At 43.3% G+C, this 22719-nt stretch overlaps 1 protein-coding gene across 1 annotated transcript in view; it reads right to left on the bottom strand.

The window, feature by feature from the left end:
• SYNE2 (spectrin repeat containing nuclear envelope protein 2) overlaps window positions 1-22719 on the bottom strand; it is a 256030-nt gene that overhangs the window by 160110 nt on the left and 73201 nt on the right. The window contains 12 exon segments of the mRNA XM_025197915.1: window positions 611-775; window positions 2166-2478; window positions 5699-5868; window positions 6618-6900; window positions 6990-7109; window positions 7508-7710; window positions 8588-8700; window positions 10647-10818; window positions 11849-12049; window positions 17821-17922; window positions 21040-21201; window positions 21816-21974. Of these exon segments, the coding sequence (XP_025053700.1) occupies window positions 611-775; window positions 2166-2478; window positions 5699-5868; window positions 6618-6900; window positions 6990-7109; window positions 7508-7710; window positions 8588-8700; window positions 10647-10818; window positions 11849-12049; window positions 17821-17922; window positions 21040-21201; window positions 21816-21974 (2163 nt within the window).

The raw sequence follows: 22719 nt of genomic DNA, 5'->3' as shown, positions 1-22719 counted from the left end.
TTAAGAAAATAATGGAATAGCACTAGCATAATCACCATTCCCCTAGTTCCACCATATACAGCATTTCCCAACCTATTAGAGAGAGTTACTTTGCTTTTGAGATAGGAGGAACTGGTCAGTGCTGGAAGATGCCTGATTTCATAGAACAACGGCATGAGTTGGCACATCATCCCTCAATACCTTCATCCTCTCATGGGGGCAACATGCATCTTATTTTTACAGAATCAAAAAATACCCAAATTTTAATAAAGAATTAATTGTATTAATGCTCAGACTGATCAAAGTCCTCTTGTGCTATTCTGGCTGGACAGTCTTCCTTCTGAGCTCTGGCTAACTGAAACACTTAGTGGCCAGTCATTTGAACATCCCTCTCCTCATGCCTCAAAGAAAAGAACGGGAGTCATGCACACCTGGCTACTCAACCTAGAGTTGATTCTCTTCCTAGAGACCAGTGGGGCAGGATTAGTCCTACAGTTACACAACAAGACAATGTATCACTAACTCCTTAGTTTTTGGAGTTTTCTTAGTCTCTTTTCTAAACTGGATTCTCCCTAGAAGCTGTGATCTTGCTATATGGATCCATTTCCTACAGTGTCTGAAAATGGCATACCTGTGATTTCAACAGTCTTTGCTTGGGTGCTGGCTTGTCTACTGAGGCATCGGTAAAATCTAAAGGCTCCTCAGAGGCTGCTGTCAATGTGGTACTCAAGCCACTCATCATGTCCTGAAGCTGCTGGTGTTCCCGAACATGACCGTCCAATGTCTGCACCAGGTTCTAGGATCCAGAGAGTTTCTAGATTTAGTACAGCATCACCTTACACACAACACAGCTTATAGGAATGGATGTTTAGAGAAGGATTTAAAGTAGCGCAGTTTGGGAATGAAAGGGTTAGAAATTAAAACGTCTGCCAATGATCTGCAATGAGAGCTAATGGCAACGGTATTCATTATGATCTATCAGCCAGATCCACCCTTGGACAACTGTATCCACCAACAGATTTGGATGTATTGAATAAAAACAGTCTGAAGCATGCTTGCATAAGAAACCGTATGTAGTTGTCCCATCTCCCATTATCACTTGTCTGCCTGTCTGTTCTTAGATTGTAAGCTTCTCCAGTCAAGGACCATTCCCTCCTCTTGAATGTCTAGAAAATATCTAGCGCATTACAGACACCACCGTAGACAAGTAACCAATAACTGTAAGTGGCAGGATAGCCTCAGAAGATCCATCTACTGTCTAGTACGGAGGGGGATTTGCAGGGAAAAAACAAGGGGAGGTGTAGCGGCACAGCATACATGTGCATAAATAGATGCCAGCTGCTGCTTTCCCGAGCTGTTATATTGTTAGAAGCAAGTTTTTTGTGTGATACTTGGACAAGCTGTATCTTTGGGAGAGATCTTAGACAAAGTGTTCTTCAGGGTCATTTCACCAGCACTTTGCTCTCACTTTAGTCATTTACTCTTTGACAAAGTGAAAGTGCAGAAACACAAGTGCTCGCTTTCTTCATGTCCTAGGGCAGAGGAGTAAATGACCAGCACTGACCCCTGGGTGGTGGCAGCACACTGCAGATGCAGCAGGCCAAGGAGGAGAAGTCACCTTGTTTTTTGCCATCAACAGGCCTGTTCAGTGACCATTTTAACACTGGTGTTTGGAGGCAAAAAGAGGTGACATCTCCCACAGCAGCAGTGAAATACAGGCAACAGGCACCACACACAGATGCACCGCACACTGCCCTTCCTATTGCTGGAGCTGGAGCCACTGTAGGGTAGATGCAGGGTGCAGGGGGAGGGGGAGTACGGGGAACAGGAGGGTGAGGCATGCCTCCTAGCTTTCTTCCAGTGGCCCCTCTCACCCCCCACAGGCAGTGCCAGGGATCTTGCCCAGGGCTAATGGCCCTGTTTGCCCAGACATCATTACTGACCTAGGAAAGAAATCTGTCCCATTTGCAGAGAAACTTGCAACTCACAACTTCCAGTTTATGCAAAGAAGATTTACCCTTCATTATTTCACTGGAGGAGATTATAACAGGGGTACACTTTGAGTATCTCACTTTGTACCTCATCATTCTAATCTGATCACTTAAAAACAGCAAGCAAGTGAGAAAGAAGTGAAAGAAGTGCATCCAAGTGATCCATATGAAAAGGAAAGGCATTGTGATTCCAACCTGCAATTTGAGGAGGAGACTTTCATGAAGGTGTTTTAATTCTAACCAGGATTCTTCCATGCAGCACGGATCCTCTGAGTAGTCCTGCAGGTTACCTTCTTGGCTCTTTAGTTCGTTTAATTGGCATGTAAAGCCCTCTGCTTCCTGCAGAAGTTTTGTATACTTTGTTAACTGAGCTTGTTTCTCCTGCAAACCAGGCTGGAGATCAAAACCTAACTCCTGCTGCTGCTGTTTCAGTTCAGTCAGGGCTCGTCTTACTTGGTCTTTGCATTGCCTGTATAGCTCCTTTTGAAGCTGAAGCTGTTCCTGGTAACTAAAAAAAATTACCAGAATTAAAATATTTTATATTACTTGTTAGAGTTATTGAAATACAAGCACATAGATCAAATGTTTATAATCATGAGGCTTATTCTCTGGGTTGCAAATTTACTGACAATGTTCAGGCTGCAATTTTCAAGGGGGACAAGAGGAGAATGGCATCCACATCCCATTGCATTTCAATAGCATTTGAGTGCCTAAACCCCTTTTGCTCCTTTTGGCTCACAGCCTATGAAAATGTAGTGAGTAGCTTTGCATTTGCCATCTACTGGCTCAGGCTTCTCATTCCAGTACAAGAACGGTCACTCGACAGTGACAATCCCTCGATTTGAGGATGATCTCTACCAAGGCTCATTCTATTGTATTTATGAACATTTGTCAGAGAGTTCTTAAAAAATGTAACAAACACAAAATATATGCGTTATATACATACATGTATGTGTGTCTATATGTAGGAGTGTATACATATGTACATGTACAATATGTAAGTATATATAGTATATGTATATAGTATATATATGTGTGTGTGTGTGTGTGTGTGTGTGTATAAAACTGTGTTCAAGATCATGAGAAGAGCAACATCTCTTAAATAAAATGTTTAGCTACACTACAGGGGTCAAGGTATCAAAATTTGCTGCCCACTCTACAAACTCTGACTTCACAGGCAAACCATTTTGGTTCCATAAATGTGTGTGCTCCCCTGGAGTGTGTAAATTGGTTGCATTTGCCAAAATAAGCAACTGTGGTTACTCATACAAAAGGCCACTAGCAACATTCACATGTTCACAAAATGAGTGGGTAAGTGCATATGCTGTGTAGATGGAACGGGGGAGCAACACCTGAAAATGTATCTATATTATATGAACAGATCAAAATACATCTATTTAGTTTGGTTATAATTTGGTGAAAAGGGCCTGGAAATATTTAGTGATACAACAGGTTTTTTTTCCCTTCCTGATTCATATTCTTAACATTCTTTCGTTGCACAATGGTTCAAGCATGGGATGTCTACACGTGTTAAGTACTGTTTAAGTTCCCTATGGTAGAGTCATATTGCTGGTGATAGTATGTTACATTTACTAGGGATAGGTCTAATCCTGAAAGTTTCTAAGCATCTTCTCATAGACATCAAGTACTTTAATTCCCATCTCTTCCAACGTTCTTCTGAGGAGATGCTAAACAGCATGCACAACTGGAGTCAATCTGATTGCTGATCATTCTTACTAAGTATCATTTATAGAATAATTGTACTCGGTGCTCATTACATGGAAGCTAACTTGTAATTGAATAGCTTGAAATACTTGTATTTAGCAATCAATTCCCTTCACATTTATAAAGTATACAAATGAGACAGAAGTCAAGAACAAAATTGTTTGATTTATTCTGCCTATTGTTTGAAAGTGCTGTATGACCTTCTGATTTGGGCAGGCGTGAACCACAAAAAAATAGGTTAAGATGTTGTTTATGGGGCCTCTACTTTATCTTGGTGGTCTAGTTCCCTTTTGAGCTGTTTTGTCCTTCTGCCACTCTCCTGTTTTTCATTTATTGTGTGTTCTTACTGTAGGCCACCCCGAGCCTTTGTTGGGAAGGATGGCATATAAATCAAAAAGACAAATACAACTGTGGGAGCAGAACCAACCCTCCAGTGGGAGCCAGCGACCTTAAAATTATTGCTTCTGCTGCTACTTCTCCAAAATCAGAGCTTTAGGCCCCCTCTACACATGCAGGTAAAGGCATGATGGGATCTAATGCATAATCCACATGATCACACCTCCTGCTATGCCACATGAGCATGACAGGACACATGACTGTAGGATTGTGTATTAGATCTCATCATGTCTGATTGCCAGTGCAAGAGAGCCCGATCCTGGGCTCCTCCTGCACCAGCAAGAAGCAATCTCCTGCTGCTAGAAGCCCCTCTGTTGAGGGGCCTCCCAGCCACAGGGGCACCCACGCACCACCCCAGCTAGGAGACATAGTTGCCATGATCTCCTAGCCTTGGGGGCATATGAAACCCCCAGGGCTCACTGCTGTGCCCTGCCAGCACCAGGAGGTACATTGCCAGGACCCAGCATTCACAGCTGTAGGACTCTGTGTCCCTGTGCTGCCGGGACCCAGAGTCAGCAGCTGCTGGGGCTGAGAGTCCTCTCAGTTGCAGGACAACAGCTGAGAGCCTCATCAGCTAACAGGGCTCCCAGCACAGGAAAGACCCTGTTACACGTGCAAATTAAAGCTAGATAGCAACAAGCTATGAAGCTAGTACACATTTTTGAGGTCTATCTGTATAACTGGTTGGAGCTTTTATGGTGTGATAGCTACTTTGCATGTGTAGCTGGTCTTAAGGTAGTTTGCACAATTAACCAGTTAATTGTGGTACCTGTAATGTGTAGAGGGGGCCTTAGTTGTCCACATGCAAAACAATTCTTGTCCATTTTACCTAACACTCACCAGTAGAGATTTTAAAAATGGCCAAAATGTGCTCTGGATTATAGTGGGGTTAATGCAAAGTAACTTCACTGATCTCATCTGACTATGAACAGAACCAAACAAGAATTACTCTTGAAAAAACTGTTTCAGTTAAGTAAAAAGAAGAATTTCTCACAGAGCCAAAGCAAACTCATCTTTAAAACCTCCGTGCTGCCAGCAACATACAGACTTTTTTCATGCTGGGATTTATTCTGAAGCAATGTAAATCTGGACTAGGTCCTATCATAAATACCTGTGGCATTACAGGACTAAGTCCCATGGTGCCGCAAAGGGACAACGATTATTACAATCTCATTGGAAGCATGGAAAGGTGCTAGGCTAAGGATGTTACCAGCCACCCCAGATGTGGGGCTTGTTCACTGCCTGCTCTCTGCATCAGGGGCAGGGAGGAAGGGAACAGCCACTGCACCCCTTCAGACTGCCAAAACTGCTAGCTCCATCCTGTGCTCACAGGGGGCTTCTGGTTCAGCCAGACACAAACCCCATTAGCAGCTCCCACTCTCTCTTCATGCCCCATTACCAGGCCACACATATGGCCAGTAGCTCACAGTCCCAATTTGCCCCCTTGCAGAGTCCAGAATTCAAGCATTTTTAAAGTTGTCATTTTCTTGTCCTAAAAAACGAGAGTGCATAGAACCTGAATGTAACTTAATGCCAGGTAGGAGAAGAAATTGGTAGCAACAGTACATCAAGCTGCTGTATTGGTCTCTTTGTAAGTTCCCCAATACCTGAGATATTTAGTGGCTAAATGAAGAGTGCACTCCCACTGATTCTGGAGTTCAGAAATAGTCTGCTGAATAGTTGTCTCCTTGGTTCCCTCCATGCTCATTAAGATTTCACCAAGAGCCACAAGGTTTTGTATTTTAGCCTCTCCCTCTTCTTTGCATACAATGATTTCCTGCATTAAACAAAGAAGCAGGAGCAGAACATGTAACATATTTCATTCATTTATTGGGATGGATAATCTAGCTTTAACTTTATTTTTACAATTCTGAAGAACACACATTCCATTTAAGCGATACAAAAGAACAATGCGCCCATATGCTTCTGATAATATAAGGCAATAATGTACTTTAGATACTAGGGTTGATATTTTTATACCCATTTTCATAATCATGCCAGCCCCTCCATGGGAAGAAAAAGACTGTAAAAGACCCAGTTCTTCTAGCTCAGGCACTGCAAAAATGTCCTTCTGATGATTCTCTTCCATGCCCCAGCATGAAGTGCATAGTAGAGATGGTGGGTGGGAGGCCTGTGTCAGGGATGCAGCAGTCGAACACATTTTGGGTACCACTGGTATCAAGAAGATAACCGAAGAGATGCTGCCCTACCTTTCAGAAGCTTCCAAGGCTGTATATAGGATGCTAGGGATCTTTCCAGCTTCTGAAACTGCTGGGGATTTGGGGCAGGGGGTGCAAAAAGCCATCACAGCCTTCACTTCCCCCTGGGCTGTGAGTTCTGTACTGATCAAAGAGGTACAGCACAAAATCTCACCCCATGTGTTTAATTAACCACAAAGCCATGTGCTTAGCTGTATACTCTAACCACAAGTACAATATGTCTGGATAATGGTGGAATCACACACCAGGCATTCCCCATATCTTTTTGTTAGTTGCCAAGAGCAGGATAGCAAGTTTGCCAGTGTACCTTTATTTGATGTATCCTTTCTTCCAAGGGCAACTCTCCTTCCCGTGAACTCAAGCCAACAACTGATTCCTTAAGTCTTTGCATCCAGAAAGACAAATTCTCTGCACATGCTTCAAAAGGGTCCTTTGACAGCATCTGCGTAACTCCTAGCATTTCACTGGTGCCTGTCAGTAGCACCTGATACCTACTAACAAGATGGTTGGCTTCGGAAATGGCTCCATCTCTGGTGAACCCAGCCTCCCTCAATGACTGAGACAGCTGAGCCAGGGAGTCAAACTGCTCTCTGAAAACATAATAAATTAATCACTGTCTATCTGCTATAACAGAATGAAGGGATTTTTCATAAGGCAGATACTGCAAAGGCAATGTTACCTCTGCTGCATTAGCACTTGGTAAAAGGTTTCAAGATCTGTCTTCTCCCTTTTGGACTCCTGTAACTCTTCCTTCTGAGCATTCAGCCAGTCCTTCAAAGCACTAGTGTCTTCTTGAAGTCTAAAGAAACATAACATATCAAATGTATTTAGTTGGACAAAGTATTACATGTGTTACTGCTAAAAGCCATGGACAGCAACATTTTTACATAAATGCTGAGAAAAGTTCATGGCCCTCATTCAGCAAGGCAAATCCTGTAAGTAGCCCACTCCATGTCAATGGAACCGTTCTCATGTTGCACATGTCCCAGTCCGTTGCTGAATCAGGACCCTTGTGACCCTCTTTAGTTAAGAGGAACTAAGAGAGAAGTGTTTCCTCGTTTTCAAGTCCCAGTAATAGATTCCTCAGTAAATTCTTCATTGAAAATCAGGATGCCTTGTCTTTTATTGTGTCCGTTTTAAGGATAATTTCAATTTATGCCATCTCTAAGTGGCTGGAAGTCAAGTCTAGCATCTTACCTAGTGAGCTGCTGCAGAGTGGTATGAAGTTGCTGTTCCTGGGTCTCACATTTGGTGATTACTGTTTGTAGCTCAGCTTCTTGATCTCTCACACTGTTGCTCAACTGATTAACACTTGCTTTGGGCAAATAATTCTTCACTTTATTCAAAAGAGATTTCACCTCCTGGATGTCTCTGTCTTTGCCCTCAAAAGTTAGGAAACTCTTAATAAAAGCAAACAGAACAAATCAGAGCTACATTTGGCAAGTTTGTTATAGACCAGATATTTATAATCTACATGAACTTATTCATTTGTGTTATCACCATCAGCCCTTTCTAAGACTGTTGCAGTTGCTTACAGACATATGTACATGTACATATGTATTTTTCCCATTTGCTTTTGGTAGAAATGGGTTGCTATTCATTTGAAACCCATTTCTACCAAAAGCAAATGGGAAAAATTCCACTGAAATAGAAAAGTAGGAAGGAGAAGGAGAAGAAGGAGAAAAGACAAAGATTCTCTTATCAAAACAGGAAACTACACAAAACATAAGCAGGAATCAACGATCCACAATTCTCATATTAAAATCGCTCATTAATATTCAATTCTTTTATCTTACACTGCTGCTAACATTATCTAACACTAGGACTGTCTGCTGGAGAGCTCATATGCCTTTTCCATTTGCCATTTGTAATGCATCTCTCCAAGTTAGGGTGAACTCCTGGCTCTGTTAAGGACAAAGGAAATTATGCCTTTGATTTCATTAGCGTCTAAAGTGAAATCCTGACCTCAAGACCTTGATTCAGCAAAGTGCCTAAGCAGGTGTTCAAGTCCCATTTACTTCAATTTAGTGTCTTCTAGCTCCTGACCTTTCCAATTCTACTTTAGAGCTTTCTGTCAGATGTCTGCTTCTTAGCACAATTTTATTACCTACTCCATTAATTGCCTAAACTGTTTTGTGTTACTCAAAACACTCTTTAAATTGGAGAAGATCTACATTTACAAGCTCCAGTATGTGAATCCACCCTGGAATACAGAATGCCTGACTGCAATTTCAAGATGAATCAAATATTAGAATTTAAGTTATTCCAATAGCTTACCCTGAGCTGCTGCAATTTTTCTTCCAATATCGGTTTTGTTTCTGAGGGCTCAAAACATTCCTTCAAGGACAGCTGAGTACTATTGAACCAGTCATTAAAATTCTTACATTGATCTGCAAAAATATATAGTTTGACTTTAATATTCGGTAAGCAAAAATCTTTATTCACTATGAAGATTTCAGTTAACCTTCTAATAATTCTATTCATTAATTCTGTCCTTGGATCCTCTTTTTCACTATATGCAACATGGCAGAAAACACTGTAGTCCTTATTTCCTTCTCTTGAAATCAAACCTTGCATTGACAGTAAATGTGACATGATGGAGGGCCTAACTCAAGAGGCCTGTCGTGATATGCTGCTTTAAAAAAAAAATAGTATCTGGGACAATATATCATGTAGTATTCTGCTTTCCTGTTGATTATCTAACCTCTAGTACAGATACTATTCAGGAATTATTGTTCCCAGTTACTACAGGTAAATATTCTTTGCCAACATAACTCCTTTGTTTTTAATGGAATTACATGAGCTATTTAAAGAATACTTAACGATCTTACCCAGCCCATCCCTGGCACATAAAATGGAGAAAAAACTGGAAAAGTTAGAAGTGTTTCATATCTACAGCATCCTGAGCAAAATATCTTTATTTTTTTAATTTTCAAAAGTGTTTCAAAACAAATTTAGCCAAATTTAAATTAATTTTTTTCCAACCAGTACAAAACACAACAATGCAATGTGAAATTTTGTAAATTGAATAACATGTTTCATAGTTTCATAGTAGGTAGGGACACAAGGGACCTGAGCAGATCATGAAGTCCAACCCCTGCCATGGGCAGAAAAGGATGCTGGGGTCAGACAACCCCAGCTAGGTGATTATCCAGCCTCCTTTTGAAGACCCCCAGGGTAGGAGCCAGCACCACTTCCCTTGGAAGTTGGTTCCAGATCCTAGCCACCCTGACAGTGAAGTAGCGCCTCCTGATATCTAGCCTGAATCTACTCTTGGTCAACTTATGGCCATTATTCCTCATTACTCCCGGTAGTGCTTGGGGGAACAGGGACTCTCCCACTGCCTGCTGGTCTCCCTTGGCCAGTTTATAGATGGCCACCAGATCCCCTCTCAGCCTTCTCTTGTGGAGGCTGAACAGGTTCAAGTCCCTTGGCCTGCACTCGTAGGGTCTGCCCTGCTGCCCCCTGACCATGCGGGTGGCCCTCCTCTGGACCCTCTCCATGCTGTCCACATCCCTCCTGAAGTGCAGCGCCCAGAACTGGATGCAGTACTCCACCTGCGGCCTGACCAGTGTTGCATAGAGGGGGAGGATCACCTCCGTGGACCTGCTCATGATACATCTGTGGATGCATGACAAGGTGTGGTTAGCCTTCCTGGCCACGTCCCCACATTGGCAGCCCATGTTCATTTTGGAGTCAATAATGACTCCAAGATCCTTTTCTGCCTCTGCACTGACGAGAAGGGAGTTCCCCCGCCTGTAGGTCTGCTGCTGGTTCTTCCTCCCCAGATGTAGTACCCTGCACTTGTCAGTGTTGAATCCCATCCTGTTCCCATCTGCCCACCCCTATAACCTGTCTAGATCTAGTTGTCCCTCTCCTCCAGCATGCCCACTTCTCCCCACATTTTAGTGTCATCCGCGAATTTGAACAAGGTGCTTTTCACCCCTCGTCCAAGTCACTGATGAAGATATTGAACAGTGTGGGCCTGAGGACCGAGCCCTGGGGGACCTCACTGCCCACATCCCTCCAGGCCAAAAAGACTCATCCACCACCATTCTCTGGGTGCAGCCCTCCAGCCAATTTGTGACCCATCTGATTGTGTAGGCGTCAATGCCACAGTCGCCTAATTTCTTAATGAGAATGGGGTGAGAGACAGTGTTGTTGATGTTTGTTTTGATGCAACACATATTTTTTTTCAGGATTTTGTTCCAAGGTAAAAATTGAAACAATTTTTTTTTATTTCAGTCATTGAACTAAAATAATAAAATATTTGCCCTAAAGCCAGCACCTTCTCAGCATGGGTTTGCCATTTTTTAAAAGTGATTTTTTTGCTTACAGTTCAAAAGACCAAGGAAATGATCCTGGAAAATCTGCTTCTTTGTATTAAATAAATCAGTGATACTTTTAAGCTGCTTCTTTAATTCAGCCACCTCAGGAGTCAGACAACCCGTCTCTTTTTCAAGCAATGTCACATGGTGTTTCTGTTGCAGAATTTTCTGATATATCTCCTGAATTTAAGAAAAAGGAAATAAAAAGTCATTCAGAACCCGTTCAAGGAAATTTAAGATGGGGGGGGTGGAATATTTTACAAAGCTGTTTCACACTTTGTCATAAACTGGGGTCTTTCTTCATCATAAGGGATTTTGCTTCCATTTCCAAACATGTCAAAGTGCTGGTCAATTATTTGTGAAGCAAATAAACAGAAATAAACACTGATCTGTGAACAGCGTGTGTACACGTATTTCTGCATCCCATATAACGGATGCGTGGAAACAATAGTAAGGCAATACATTTCATAGCCATATAACAGTTATGATTTAGCTGGTGCTATTGATTGTATGGTCTGCCTTGAGTGCAGGGACTTGTTCTAACTCTTCAAACCTTCAAGCAGCGAGAGCGGGCTCTTTTGTTTCTTTGCTTGGGATCTTTTTATTTTAACAGACATGCACCTGTCAAGGAAACAGTTATTCATTTTCACCCAAACATGGAGTCTGACCTCTCTGAACTGCCGTGATCTGAAGACAGGGCTAGGCAAAACTTGGACCTAGACCACTGTTGGATCTAAAGTGTTTCCAGAAACAGGAGGCCGGACCTTCGGTCCTATTTCATGCCATCCCTTGGTGCAAAGAGGGTGGAAATCTGCCTTAAACTGACAACTGGAAATTCCCCCTTGCATACAGGGATGCCCAGCTGGGAAGTCACCGTAGATGAGTTTGCTCCTAGCAAAGTTATATTGCCCTACAATACAGCTCAACAAAACCTGAGAGGACACTCCCCCATGTACTGGTATTTTGATATTCTGGGATGGTGCATTGTTACCAGGCTCAGATACCTGGAAGGACTTATAGTTCCCTGCCCAAAGAAAGCTGGATTTTTCTTCTGGCTTCTGGTAACTTTGTGAAATATTAAAATTACGCTAAAGTCTTCACTTCATCGTTCTAGCTATGTAACTCATTTTAAACAGATAAAAGAAAAACGCTCAGGAAGACAGAAAAGATTATTGAAGTTACAGGAGATGCATAATTTGCCGTATGGTACCTCTAATTTAGTGAAGATCTCTAAAGTGTCAGAGGGAGATAAAGCTTTTAAGAGTGATTCAGTCATTCCAATCTGCGTCTTGGCCAGGTCAAGGTCTCCTTTTAGTTCTGCTGTATTCCCATTGAGTTCGCTGGCTCCCAGCTTAGTTGATAAGTGCTTTCTTATCAGCTCCATTTTGTTCACAACAGTTGATCTGATGACCTTAACATTGGAAAAATACAGAAGCAGAATAAGAAGCTCTTACTGGACTTGGATCCCTTAGAAAAGGGTAAGAGCTACCAAAGGGAGCTGAAGGTGATTATTTCTTTTAAATATCTAACTGTTTTGCATTAAATCACATTTTCCTATATTCTAAACTTCTGTATTTTCTTTTTTCTTTTTGCCTCTTCCAGCTAGAAAAGTTCCACTCTCAGTTTTTTGAGGGATCTTTCACCAAAACACATGAGACAACACTTTGGGCTGGTGGAAATAGGGAGCAGTGGAACAAGTCCCTAGCAGAATGGCAGCTAGGCCACTCCATAGCTTGCACAGCTGCTGTTGATCCTTAGCATCAGACCTACCTACACAATCATGCCCACACCCTGAAACACCATCAATTGCTGCTGGAGCACATAACGCTCCTGCCAAGTGCAGTCTCCAGAACAGAAGGATGTGCTCCCTCTGCCTCAGCTCCCTGTACAACCCCATGCTAGTAAAACCACACCGATCCTGCTGCTTACTGGGGCTGTGTGCCGCTCTCCAAGAACAGAGTTTGTCTTGAATACAAGGGGCTAATGCATGGCTGCAAAGACATTAAAATTCACTTGCTGCAGATGCCAAGAGGAAAGCAACATAAAAAAAATGTTTTGTTTACAGCAAACCATAAGCTACCAATTTCTTTATATTTCCCACAAAAATGATGTTCTCATGAGAGAATTGGAGGACTGTGGGCTTAACCATGAGACAGTCAGGTGGGGAGGAAGCTGGCTGTGCGTTAGGACCCAGAGAGTTCTCATGAACGGGTCTGCGTCGTCCTGGGGAGAAGTGGGCAGTGGGGTTCCTCGGGGTTGTGCTTGGTCCAGTGCTTTTCATCATCTTTATCAATGATTTGGATGTGGGGGTGAAGAGCTCACTGGCCAGGTTTGTGGATGACACCAAGCTATGGGGAAGTGTGGTCACACTTGAAGATAGGCTGCAGATACAGGCAGACCTAGACAGGCTAGCAAGTTGGGTGGATCGGGATCACGTGGAGTTCAGTGTCAAGAAATGTAAAGTGCTCCACCTGGGGACGAAACCCCTCCCTACACACCTACAGGCTTGGCAACACCAAACTGCCCAGCACCATGAATGAAGGGGACCTGGGGGTAATAACAGACCACAGTATGAATATGAGCCGGCAGTGCGATGCTGTAGATCAACAGGGCAAATAATACCCTGGCAAGCATCAATCGATGCATCTCCAGTAAAACTAGGGAAGTGATTCTTCCACCCTACTCGGCACTGGTGAGACCGCAGCTGGAGTACTGTGTCCAGTACTGGGCGCCGCACTTCAACAAGGACGTGGAAAAACTTGAGAGTCCAGAGAAGGGCCACCCGTATGGTCAGAGATTTGCACAGCAAGCCATACAAGGAAAGGCTGAGGGACCTGGGACTCTTCATCCTGAACAGGAGAAGGCTGAGAGGGGACTTGATAGCGGCTTACCGCTGCATCAGGGGCATACATCAAGGGCTCGGTGAACAACTGTTCACCAGGGCACCCTTGGGGAAAACCAGGAGTAACGGTCACAAACTCCTGGAAGACCATTTCAGGCTCAACATTAGGAAAAACTTCTTCACAGTCAGGGTGTCCAGACTGTGGAAAAGGCTCCCTCCCGAGGTGGTGCAGTCACCTACCCTGGAAATTTTCAAGAGGAGCCTGGACGGTCACCTCGCTGGTGTCACCTGACCCCAGTTGCCTTTTCTGCCTGGTGCAGGGGCTGGACCCGATGATCTTCCAAGGTCCCTTCCAGCCTCTTACAATCTATGAATCTATGAATAACTAAACTGTGAAGTCACAGTGTCTACAAGGCAGCTCCAGAAGATATTGTGCCTCACAGCAGTACAGTAGTTTATCCACCTGCTTTGAACTGTACTTTTTGCTCTATATTGGTTTGCCGTCCCCTAGAACCAGTGGGTAAGGCCCTCATCTCATTCCCATTAGCATCCCTCCCACTGGTAGCAAATGGAGATGTACCAGGCCCTGAATACCACAGTTTGGCTCCAACCCAGGTGAAACAGGATTGAAAATACTGATTTGTTCTGAAAAGTCACAATGAAAACAGGACAATGTAAATATTAAAGAGAGACAAGAAAAATATCTCACTTTCATTTGGGGGAGGTCAAATCCGGTGTAAAATATTTTGGGGGATAAATACAGAAACATAGATTTACAGGGCTGGGAGGGACTCTAAGGGTTAGTCCTACCCCCTGCACAAATATGGAACGCGTTAAATCCAACAGATGCCAATCCAGCCTCTCTTGAAAACCTCCAATAAAGGAAATTCCACAACTTTTCAGGGCGGCTTGGTCCACTGCCTCACTCTTCTTAGTTAGGAAGGGGGTTTTTTTCTGTGATTTAAACTAAATCCGATTGGTTGCAATTTCAACGCTCTGCTTTGTGTCTGGCCTTCTGCAACAAGAGAGAACAATTGTTCTCCCTCCTTTTCATGGCAGACTTGCAAGTATTTGAAAACTGCTTTTGTGTCTCCCCTCAATCTTCTTTTTAAGAAATTAAACATATCTAATTCTCTCACCCTTTCCTTTTTGAGTCACAGTCCAGCTCCCTGTCATCTTTGCTACTCACCTCTAAATACACCCCAATTTCCCTACATCTTTCCTAAAATGAAGGGTCCAGATAGCTGAGCCCTAACTAGAGCCAGGCAAAGTGGTACACTTACTTCTGGCATCTTACACATACTTATCTTAATGGAGCCATACCTGTACTTGCCTGTTTTGAGACTACATCACATTTCTGACTCATGTCGAGTCTGTGAGCCAGAGGCACTACAAGCAGTTCCTGCACCCCGCAGCAGCAGCAGCAGCGGCGGCAGGGCTACAACTGCCGTTCTTGGGTCCCCTGAAAACTGGTTGTTTAGTCCCCACTTCACCAATTTATCAAGAACATTTTGAATTCTAGCCCTATCCTCTGAAATGGTTGTATAATCTCCTGGTTTCAAAGATGAGGATTGTTCAACACTGGAATAGATTACCTGGGAATAGATTACCTGGGGGGACTGTGGAATCTCTATTTTTGGGTTAAACAAACGGAAATGTTTAGACAGGTCTGATGCTGCCTTATGCAGGGGTTGGACTAACCTCATAAGATCCAACAACGTCAGACCCAGTTAAGATTCTTATGGCACTCCACTTGCATCTTCCTGTCAGTCTGACATTAATCAATTTATAATTACTCTTTGCTTGTGGTTACTCAACCAACTGTGTGTCTACCTAACAGTAATTCTGTCTAGCCCACATTTCACTACTGTATTTATGGGAATGAATGTGGGACTAGCAAATGCCTTACTAAAGTCCAAGTATATTACATCTACTACATTCCCTTCACCCATCGAACTAGTTAACCTGTCAAAGAAGAAAATCAAGTTTGTTTGGATTGATTAGTTCTTAACCAATCCATGTTGGCTGCTAGTAATCACCCGTTCCTCCTCCAGGTGTTTGAAATGGATTATTTTATCATTTGCTCCAGTAACTTCCCATATAATAAAGTCAGGATGACCCACCTATAATTTCCGGGGCCTTCCTTTTTTTTCTTTATTTTAAAGGTGGCCCCGTTAGTCCTACTCTGGTCCTCTGGGACTTTATCTGTTATCTATGACACTGCATATATTATTGCCAGTGACTCAAACGTTTCTTCAGCTGGTGCCTTCAGCTCCCTGAGATGAATTACAACAGGCCCTGCCAATTTAAATGTATTCAAATTTATCCAAAGCTCTCTGAGATGCTCTTAATGTATCATGATCCACAGCTCTTCTCCTTTTTTGGCTATATTAAATTTGTTAGCTGTCTTGTCATAGCTAATTTTTTTGTAAAGTTGGAAGCAAAGCATTTTACCAAAAGTACAGCTTGCTTTGCATCCTTTATTAATAGCTCACTCTTGTTACCAGGGATCCAGGTTTTCCATTTCCCATGGAAAAACAGAGAAAAACATGGATTTCCCCCTTTACTGGAGCAAAGCGTGGACTTCTCATTTTAGCAGAGAAACCCACAGATTTTGCATGTTTGCAAAGAGCTCTCTGCAGGCTGGCAGAGTTCCAGCCTGCAAGGGGCTGGGGGGAGCGGGAAGAGAACAGTTAAGCAGGGGGCACCATGTGCATGTATAGGACCATGGCCCCAGGCAGCCTGGAGAGCAGATCGTGCAGGTAAGTAGAGGGAGGGGGGAAGAATGAGACCCCCATAGGGAGGGAAGGAGTGAGAGAAGGAATGAAGGAGTTGGTCAGGGCTAGGGTTGCAGCTGCTGCCCAGCTCAAAGTTGCATGGGCTTGGGGCCTGAAGCTGCAATGCATGGCCACAGGGCCCCAGCGGGGAGCAGGGTAGTGAGTAGGACAGGGCCATGGATGGGTGGTCTGGAGGGCAGCGGGGGAGGGGGGAGGGGGGAGTGGCTTCCCACAGCTGCACACACTCCTGGGAGCAAGCGGGACCTGTGCCCCCCAGATCTGTGCATGGGGCAGGGGTGGGGTGGGCTGCCCAGCTCCCACCTTGCTGCCCTCCCCTGGGGCCTCTGCAGCTTGGCAGGTGCAATCCGGCGTGGCAGGAAACAGCGGAGCCACGCAGGAAAGCTGCTTGCCGCTGCAAGCTCTGTGCTGCCCTGGCAAGGTGTCCCCTGCACACCCGGCATCAGTGAGGGGCACAAGCCCACGCCATTCTCCCACGCGTGCAGGGGATGCGTCACCAGGGCACCGTGCGGCTTCCAGTGGTAAGCAGCTTTCTTGCGCAGCTCCACTGTTCCCTGCCGTGCCGGATCACACCCGCAGGGCTGCAGAGGCCCCAGGGGAGGGCAGCAGGGTGGGAGTCCAAGCCTGCAGCAGGCAGCCTGCCCCTGCTCCCACCCTGCCCCACACACAGATCTGGAGGGGCGTGGGTCCTACCTGCATCCCTGGGAGTGCATTCAGTAGGGTGAGCTGTCCCCCAACGCGAGCCTGCAGCAGGCAGCGGGGGAGAGAAATGGGATCCTCTCTGCTGCAGCAGCTGCCACCTCCTGCTGTGGGCAGGGGCTGTAGACCTGGGTCCCTGGCACCTGGGGGCCCCCTCTGGCAGGGCTGGGAGACAGGAAGCTGTGGATGGGGGTGAGGGGCACCAGCAGGGCCAGAGGGGAGTGAGGTGTCTCATTTTAATCACAGATTTTTGGGTTTTATCAGAGAATTTGTGATTATTTTGTCAGGAGAACTTGCAATTTTTTTTTTATCAGGGAAAACCAGGATCCCTGCTCATTACTGAGCGGTGCACCCCTTGTCTGACATATTTCTGTCTGACATATTTCTAAGACCCCCCTTCCTGAGGTCTGTAACATCGTTTGAGAGCTGTATCTGATTTTGTCTCTGCAAGTTCTTGCTATGGTTTGGCGCACACCCTTAATGACCCACCCTTCCTTTTATTGATTTTGTGTTTCTCTTTTGACTTTCAGATATATTAAAGGCACATCCATCTCCTGCAGTTCTTTGTATCTTGCCACAGTGTTGCAATAGCCTATTGTCTTTTTGAGCCTCCTATACAAGGTCCTTTAGGAACCGACAGCCCTCTTGAACCCACTTATTCTTCAATCTATTTACCCATGGGACCTTACCAACTATTTCTCTGAGCTGGTTGAAATCTTTCCTACTGAAATTCTGTGTCCCTGTTTCACTATCCTCATGTCTTCCCTTTCTTAGAAAGCGTATGACATAAGGGGCAATATTACAATAATCAGAGTCATCCTGGTAACTATATAAGCTTTGTCTTACCTGTAATTCCAGTGGAGACTCACTGCCATTAAGAAGATATTCTATCTCTGCCACTTTTGTGTCAGAATCCTTCAGGTTTTTTTCTTGGACCTGTAAACAAGCCTAAAGGGGGGAAAATATCACGTCTGTAACTCTATAATTTTCTATCAAAAGTGATGTCTCTTGAGTATTACAATGATATAGTTCATTTATTAATTCTATAGTGTGGCATGCAAAATTTTCACTCAGATTTCCTTGCAAAGTGACTATATGACTGATGTTATTTATGACAAATATAATGAGTCATTCAGAATTATTTCTTTAACAGGAGGAAAAAAAGTATAGATCTCCGGTGTCAAAAAGGTAGGACAAATAAGCAGAAAACCTCAATTGTTATTTTATTTTTCCATAGCATAGTCACCTCGCAGGATAAACACTGATTTTGTACTTAATTCTTAACTGTACTATTAAGAAATTATTACTTTTTAAAACATTCTCTACAGTCATAAAGTGAAATCAAGAATAACAAAGATCCTAATTATATAGGTTTGTGTTGATATGACAACATATTATAATGCTGTTTGCATTGTTTAGATTTCCTGATATATAATAGTCCAATACAACACCCATAGCTGTCAAAAGAGAAACTCACAGAAAAATGTGATTGTCCAAATGAAAAATACCAACAAGCAGCTTCAACTCATGAAACAGGCAACATCAGAAACATTCTGCATTTCCCACTCCATGTGACTCATTCACTCAGAGCACTCCTTCTCCTTCGCCTTCTCCTTCTCCACCTGCTTAGGGACTGAGTAATCCCTGCCCATTCACCGCTACAGCACACACAAAAAAGGATTTTCTATTCTCTCATCAACAAAATATGAAACTTGTACAATTTCTTTTGTGTAATTTATATGGAAACCATCTATTAAATAGCCTGTAAAATAGTTCACAACAGAGCTCCTGTTGTGCTTATTTTCTTGGTGACATATACACTTAAAATTTGCTTAAAACACTTAAAACAAAAAAAGTAAATAGCCCAGATTGCCTTTGGACTTACGCCAGTTTTAAACATATTGGGTGCATCCCACCGGTGGCGCCGCAAACTGCACATGCTGGGGTTCACTGTGTTGCTAACCGGCAGGGCCATGGATTTTTTTGACACCAGGATATCCTGCTATCAGAAAACTTGTGCCAGAAAAAAGCATCATGGTGCACATGGCTGCAGTGTGCGCTGCCCAAAATGGGAGCCAGAGCCACACTCCAGCTGCCAGCCAGGCTCCACACAGCTGGATTGCTCCTGCTGGAGCCCGGGGAGGCCCCCAGGACCTCAGGTGAGGATGCTGGGGCCAGACCAGGTGCTGGCCGCTGCTTCCCCTACCCAACCCGGCGCCACTATCTGTGTGCCAGAGCGTGCATGCAGGGGTGTTCCCCTGACACATATTTGTGCTGCTGCTAGTTGTCTCTGGGGAATGCATGTTCCTGCTCATTGGACCACATATTTTTCCCTGTTTTTTCATTGTGTTAGTGGTTTGTGGGGGGATGGAAGCTGGTTTTACACTCCCTGCTGAGGGATTCCCCTCTGAGGAATCTAGGAGACATAAACACAGTACACCTGGCTCTGATACGAGCTCCTCCCAACCTTGGCAAGGAAGGCATGTCTGGCCATAACATGCTGCACTTCAGCAATCTCCACTTGACAAAATGGCTCTTAGGAGACAGTTGCCGACAGGGGGATGTTCGTCTATCTTTTATATATTCTAAGCTATCCCAAAATAAGCTATAGCAATACAATAAAAACAACAATATGAACATATCAATACGTGCACAGATATGCACCTTTTTTCTTTGGAAAGCATTTTGCACACTGGAGGTATTATTACACCAACTATAAAAATATAGTAGCAATAGTAGTGGCATTGCAATAGAAACAATGGCATTTATAGGAAATAAATATCAAGAAAAAGCAAGAATGCATACTTGCAAAGGGCACTGGAAACATTTCCATCAGAATGCTGTTCTAACTGATAAAATATTTGTTTTGCTGGAAGATTGCTGTAGCTACAGTGGCACAGATCCTCCAGCACAATGCAGCTGGTATGTACCATAGTGCGGGTTGGTTTTAGCTGCACAAGACACTCACCACACAGGCTAAGGATGTGAGGATGTTCAGTGCCATAGGGCTGCTTTAAGAGAGTTTCTGTCCCACCCAAATGTTCATGTCCAAGGAGGCCATAACTGGGATGAAGGGAGTATGAAAAAGGCTTCCCTCTGTTCAGCTGATCCCTGGATGCAATCACTGCCTGATAGAAAGGCTTCTCTAAATTACAGCAGGGGACCAGATGAGCCAGAGCTAAAGATCCAGGAAACTCAAAGGCTCTCTCTGCAATCTCTTGAATTGCATAGTGCCCTGCTCAGTTATTCTGAGGATCTGGACCAATGACCTTAGCAGACAGATGTTTTCTAACTAGCAAGGCAGTTGTCACTGGTGTTCTTTGTCTGTGTAGCAGAGACTATCCTCCTCTGGAGACATGCTGGGATAAAAGCAACACCTCATTTAAACTGTAAGGCTGCTTGCAGATGTGGAAAAAAATGGTGCTTTACTTTAAACTCAGTGTGCTCCCGTGTTGAACCTAGTGATTACCCAAAAGAGTATTAGTTGGACCCAGCTTTTGCAACATCTGTATGGATCGGGTGCTTCAGTGGGGCGTTTTTGGTGCTTTTCTCTAATAGGTAATTGAATCAGCTTCATATAAAAGCGCCAAAAATCCTTGCTGAAGCACCCGATCTATATAGACGCTCCAGAGCTAGGTCGAAGTAACTTGTTGTTGCTTCCAGTAAAGTGGGGGGTTTTCTCCCACGTCTGTCAGCGCCCTTAGTTCTTTAGACCATCTCCCTGTTATATGTTTATAAAGTACTTAGCAGAAGGACTAGAGAACCTAGAGGGTCTGCAATAATCACCATCCTCATTTTAACACGGTGGCATTTTTAATTCTACTATTTATTTCTGGTTTGCAGTTCTACCTCCCCTTATAAACAGAATTCCTGTTGGTCACTTTATCATCATGGAGAACCCCATTCAACCAAAGAAACTGCCCTTGCAGAGACAATTTACAGTCTTTATAAGCTTCTCTGAACACCCTAATATTTATACCCAGAATAAATCTTTATATCCAACAAATCATTATCATTGCATTGAGCTTATTTTATGTACGATTCGCCTTAGTTTTGTCAAATTACCTTCAACTGTGTCAGCTCATCTTCAGCCAGATAACACTCTTCTATGTTCCTAAGTTCTGTATTGGCCCAGGTGTCAATCTTGCCAAACAAACTGAGAAGCTTGTCCCACAAAGCCAGAGCTCTTTCCAAATTATCACAATAGTTTTCAGTTTTTTCATTGATCTGCCACAGGATTTACATTAAAAACAAATTAAAAAAACATTTTAGAAGCAAGGCACTATCACCGAATCTAGGTGAAATGGAATTACCCGAACGAACAAGATATGCAACAGAGGGGGGAAATCACGTGCGTCTTTATTGTGATATTTAAATCTCTGATCAGATGCGGCCCATAGTGGCAGCCTTTCAATTTAAAGACAAATTTAGCACAGTGTTTTTCCTCATTGGTTTCTCCATCTAATCTCATAGGATTGATGCAGTGAGGACACAGACACCGGCAAACATTTCTATTTCTTGCCAGTTGTCCAGCCCCAATAGTTCTCTACACGGTTTCCACAATCTAAACAACTGAAGTTGCCAGGAAAGCTTAAAAATCCAACAAAGAGAGTAAATATTTCCTTTTGATACTGACCCTTATTACTGGGTGCCCACAGGCTATTCAGCTGTATGGATCAAAGTGGTTGCGCCGCTAGCTTTGCTCTGATAAACGCTTGAGTTTATTTATTAAGGTTCTTTGGCATCTTGCTTTTAATTTATTCTAAATATTACACCAAGTCAGAATCAATTATTATAATGCATAACAGATAAACCACCCTGTTAATTTGCTTTTTACATACATCCAGCCATCGGTCCGTGATAATGTTAGCTTCATTCTCAAACGGAGGCTCCTCAAATATCCTCATTTTATTGAGCTTGACTTGGAGGTTTTTGCAGATATAATTTATCTTGTCTATATCTTCAGAGTGGTCATTAAATTCTTCTCTTACCACTCCAATCTATGAAAAAGACCAAATGTGGAGTTGAAAGCAGGTGTCCTACATTTAGTCAAACTCTGTTCATCCAGGAAAACACTTTTAAAAAAAAAATCCTGTGCCATTCCTTTCAATTTAGACACAAAACAGCATGATACAAGATAATCCATTTTATATAATAGAGAGAGACTAAAAATCTATCCTCTGTCATTATATCCCTGTGTTTGTGCCGCTGATTTCCTGATTAAAACATTCCACCTGTCCGTCTAACTAACTCTTGATATAGGCTGTAAATTGCAAAGTGGGAAACAGGAATACGGGTTTAAAAACAAGTTTCAGACCTACGAAACCCAAACAGTTTGCCTCAAACAAGTGAATATCCACAGGAATCAAAAGGAAATTGCATCCATATACAATATTTCAGATATGAAGTGAAGCAGCCCAGTGCCTAATAATTTGAACAACACAAAGCTAAGGAAAATATAACTGATGATTCTGATCACCGATTTTAGCATGGTTTGTTCTTAAGAATAGCAGTTGTCAAAATAACTTTGTAATGGCTTAAACAAAAATGTGCCTTCAGCTTTTTATTTAAATCCTACAATTGTTTCTTTGTGCTTCAGTGTAACAGTGCATGTTTAAACGACATGTAAAAATGCAAGAAATGAAACACTGACCTCTAGTGTTTGGCAATTTGACATTAATGGGTCTCCTTATTTTTGACAGACAACGGAGTCTGTTTTAGTATAGATGCAGCTAGCAACTGGGG

Source organism: Alligator sinensis, unplaced genomic scaffold, assembly GCF_000455745.1.
Source record: "Alligator sinensis unplaced genomic scaffold, ASM45574v1 scaffold13_1, whole genome shotgun sequence".
NCBI lineage: Eukaryota > Metazoa > Chordata > Crocodylia > Alligatoridae > Alligator > Alligator sinensis.
The sequence above is the reverse complement of the archived record's forward strand: the minus strand, read 5'-3'. Positions and strand labels throughout refer to the sequence as shown.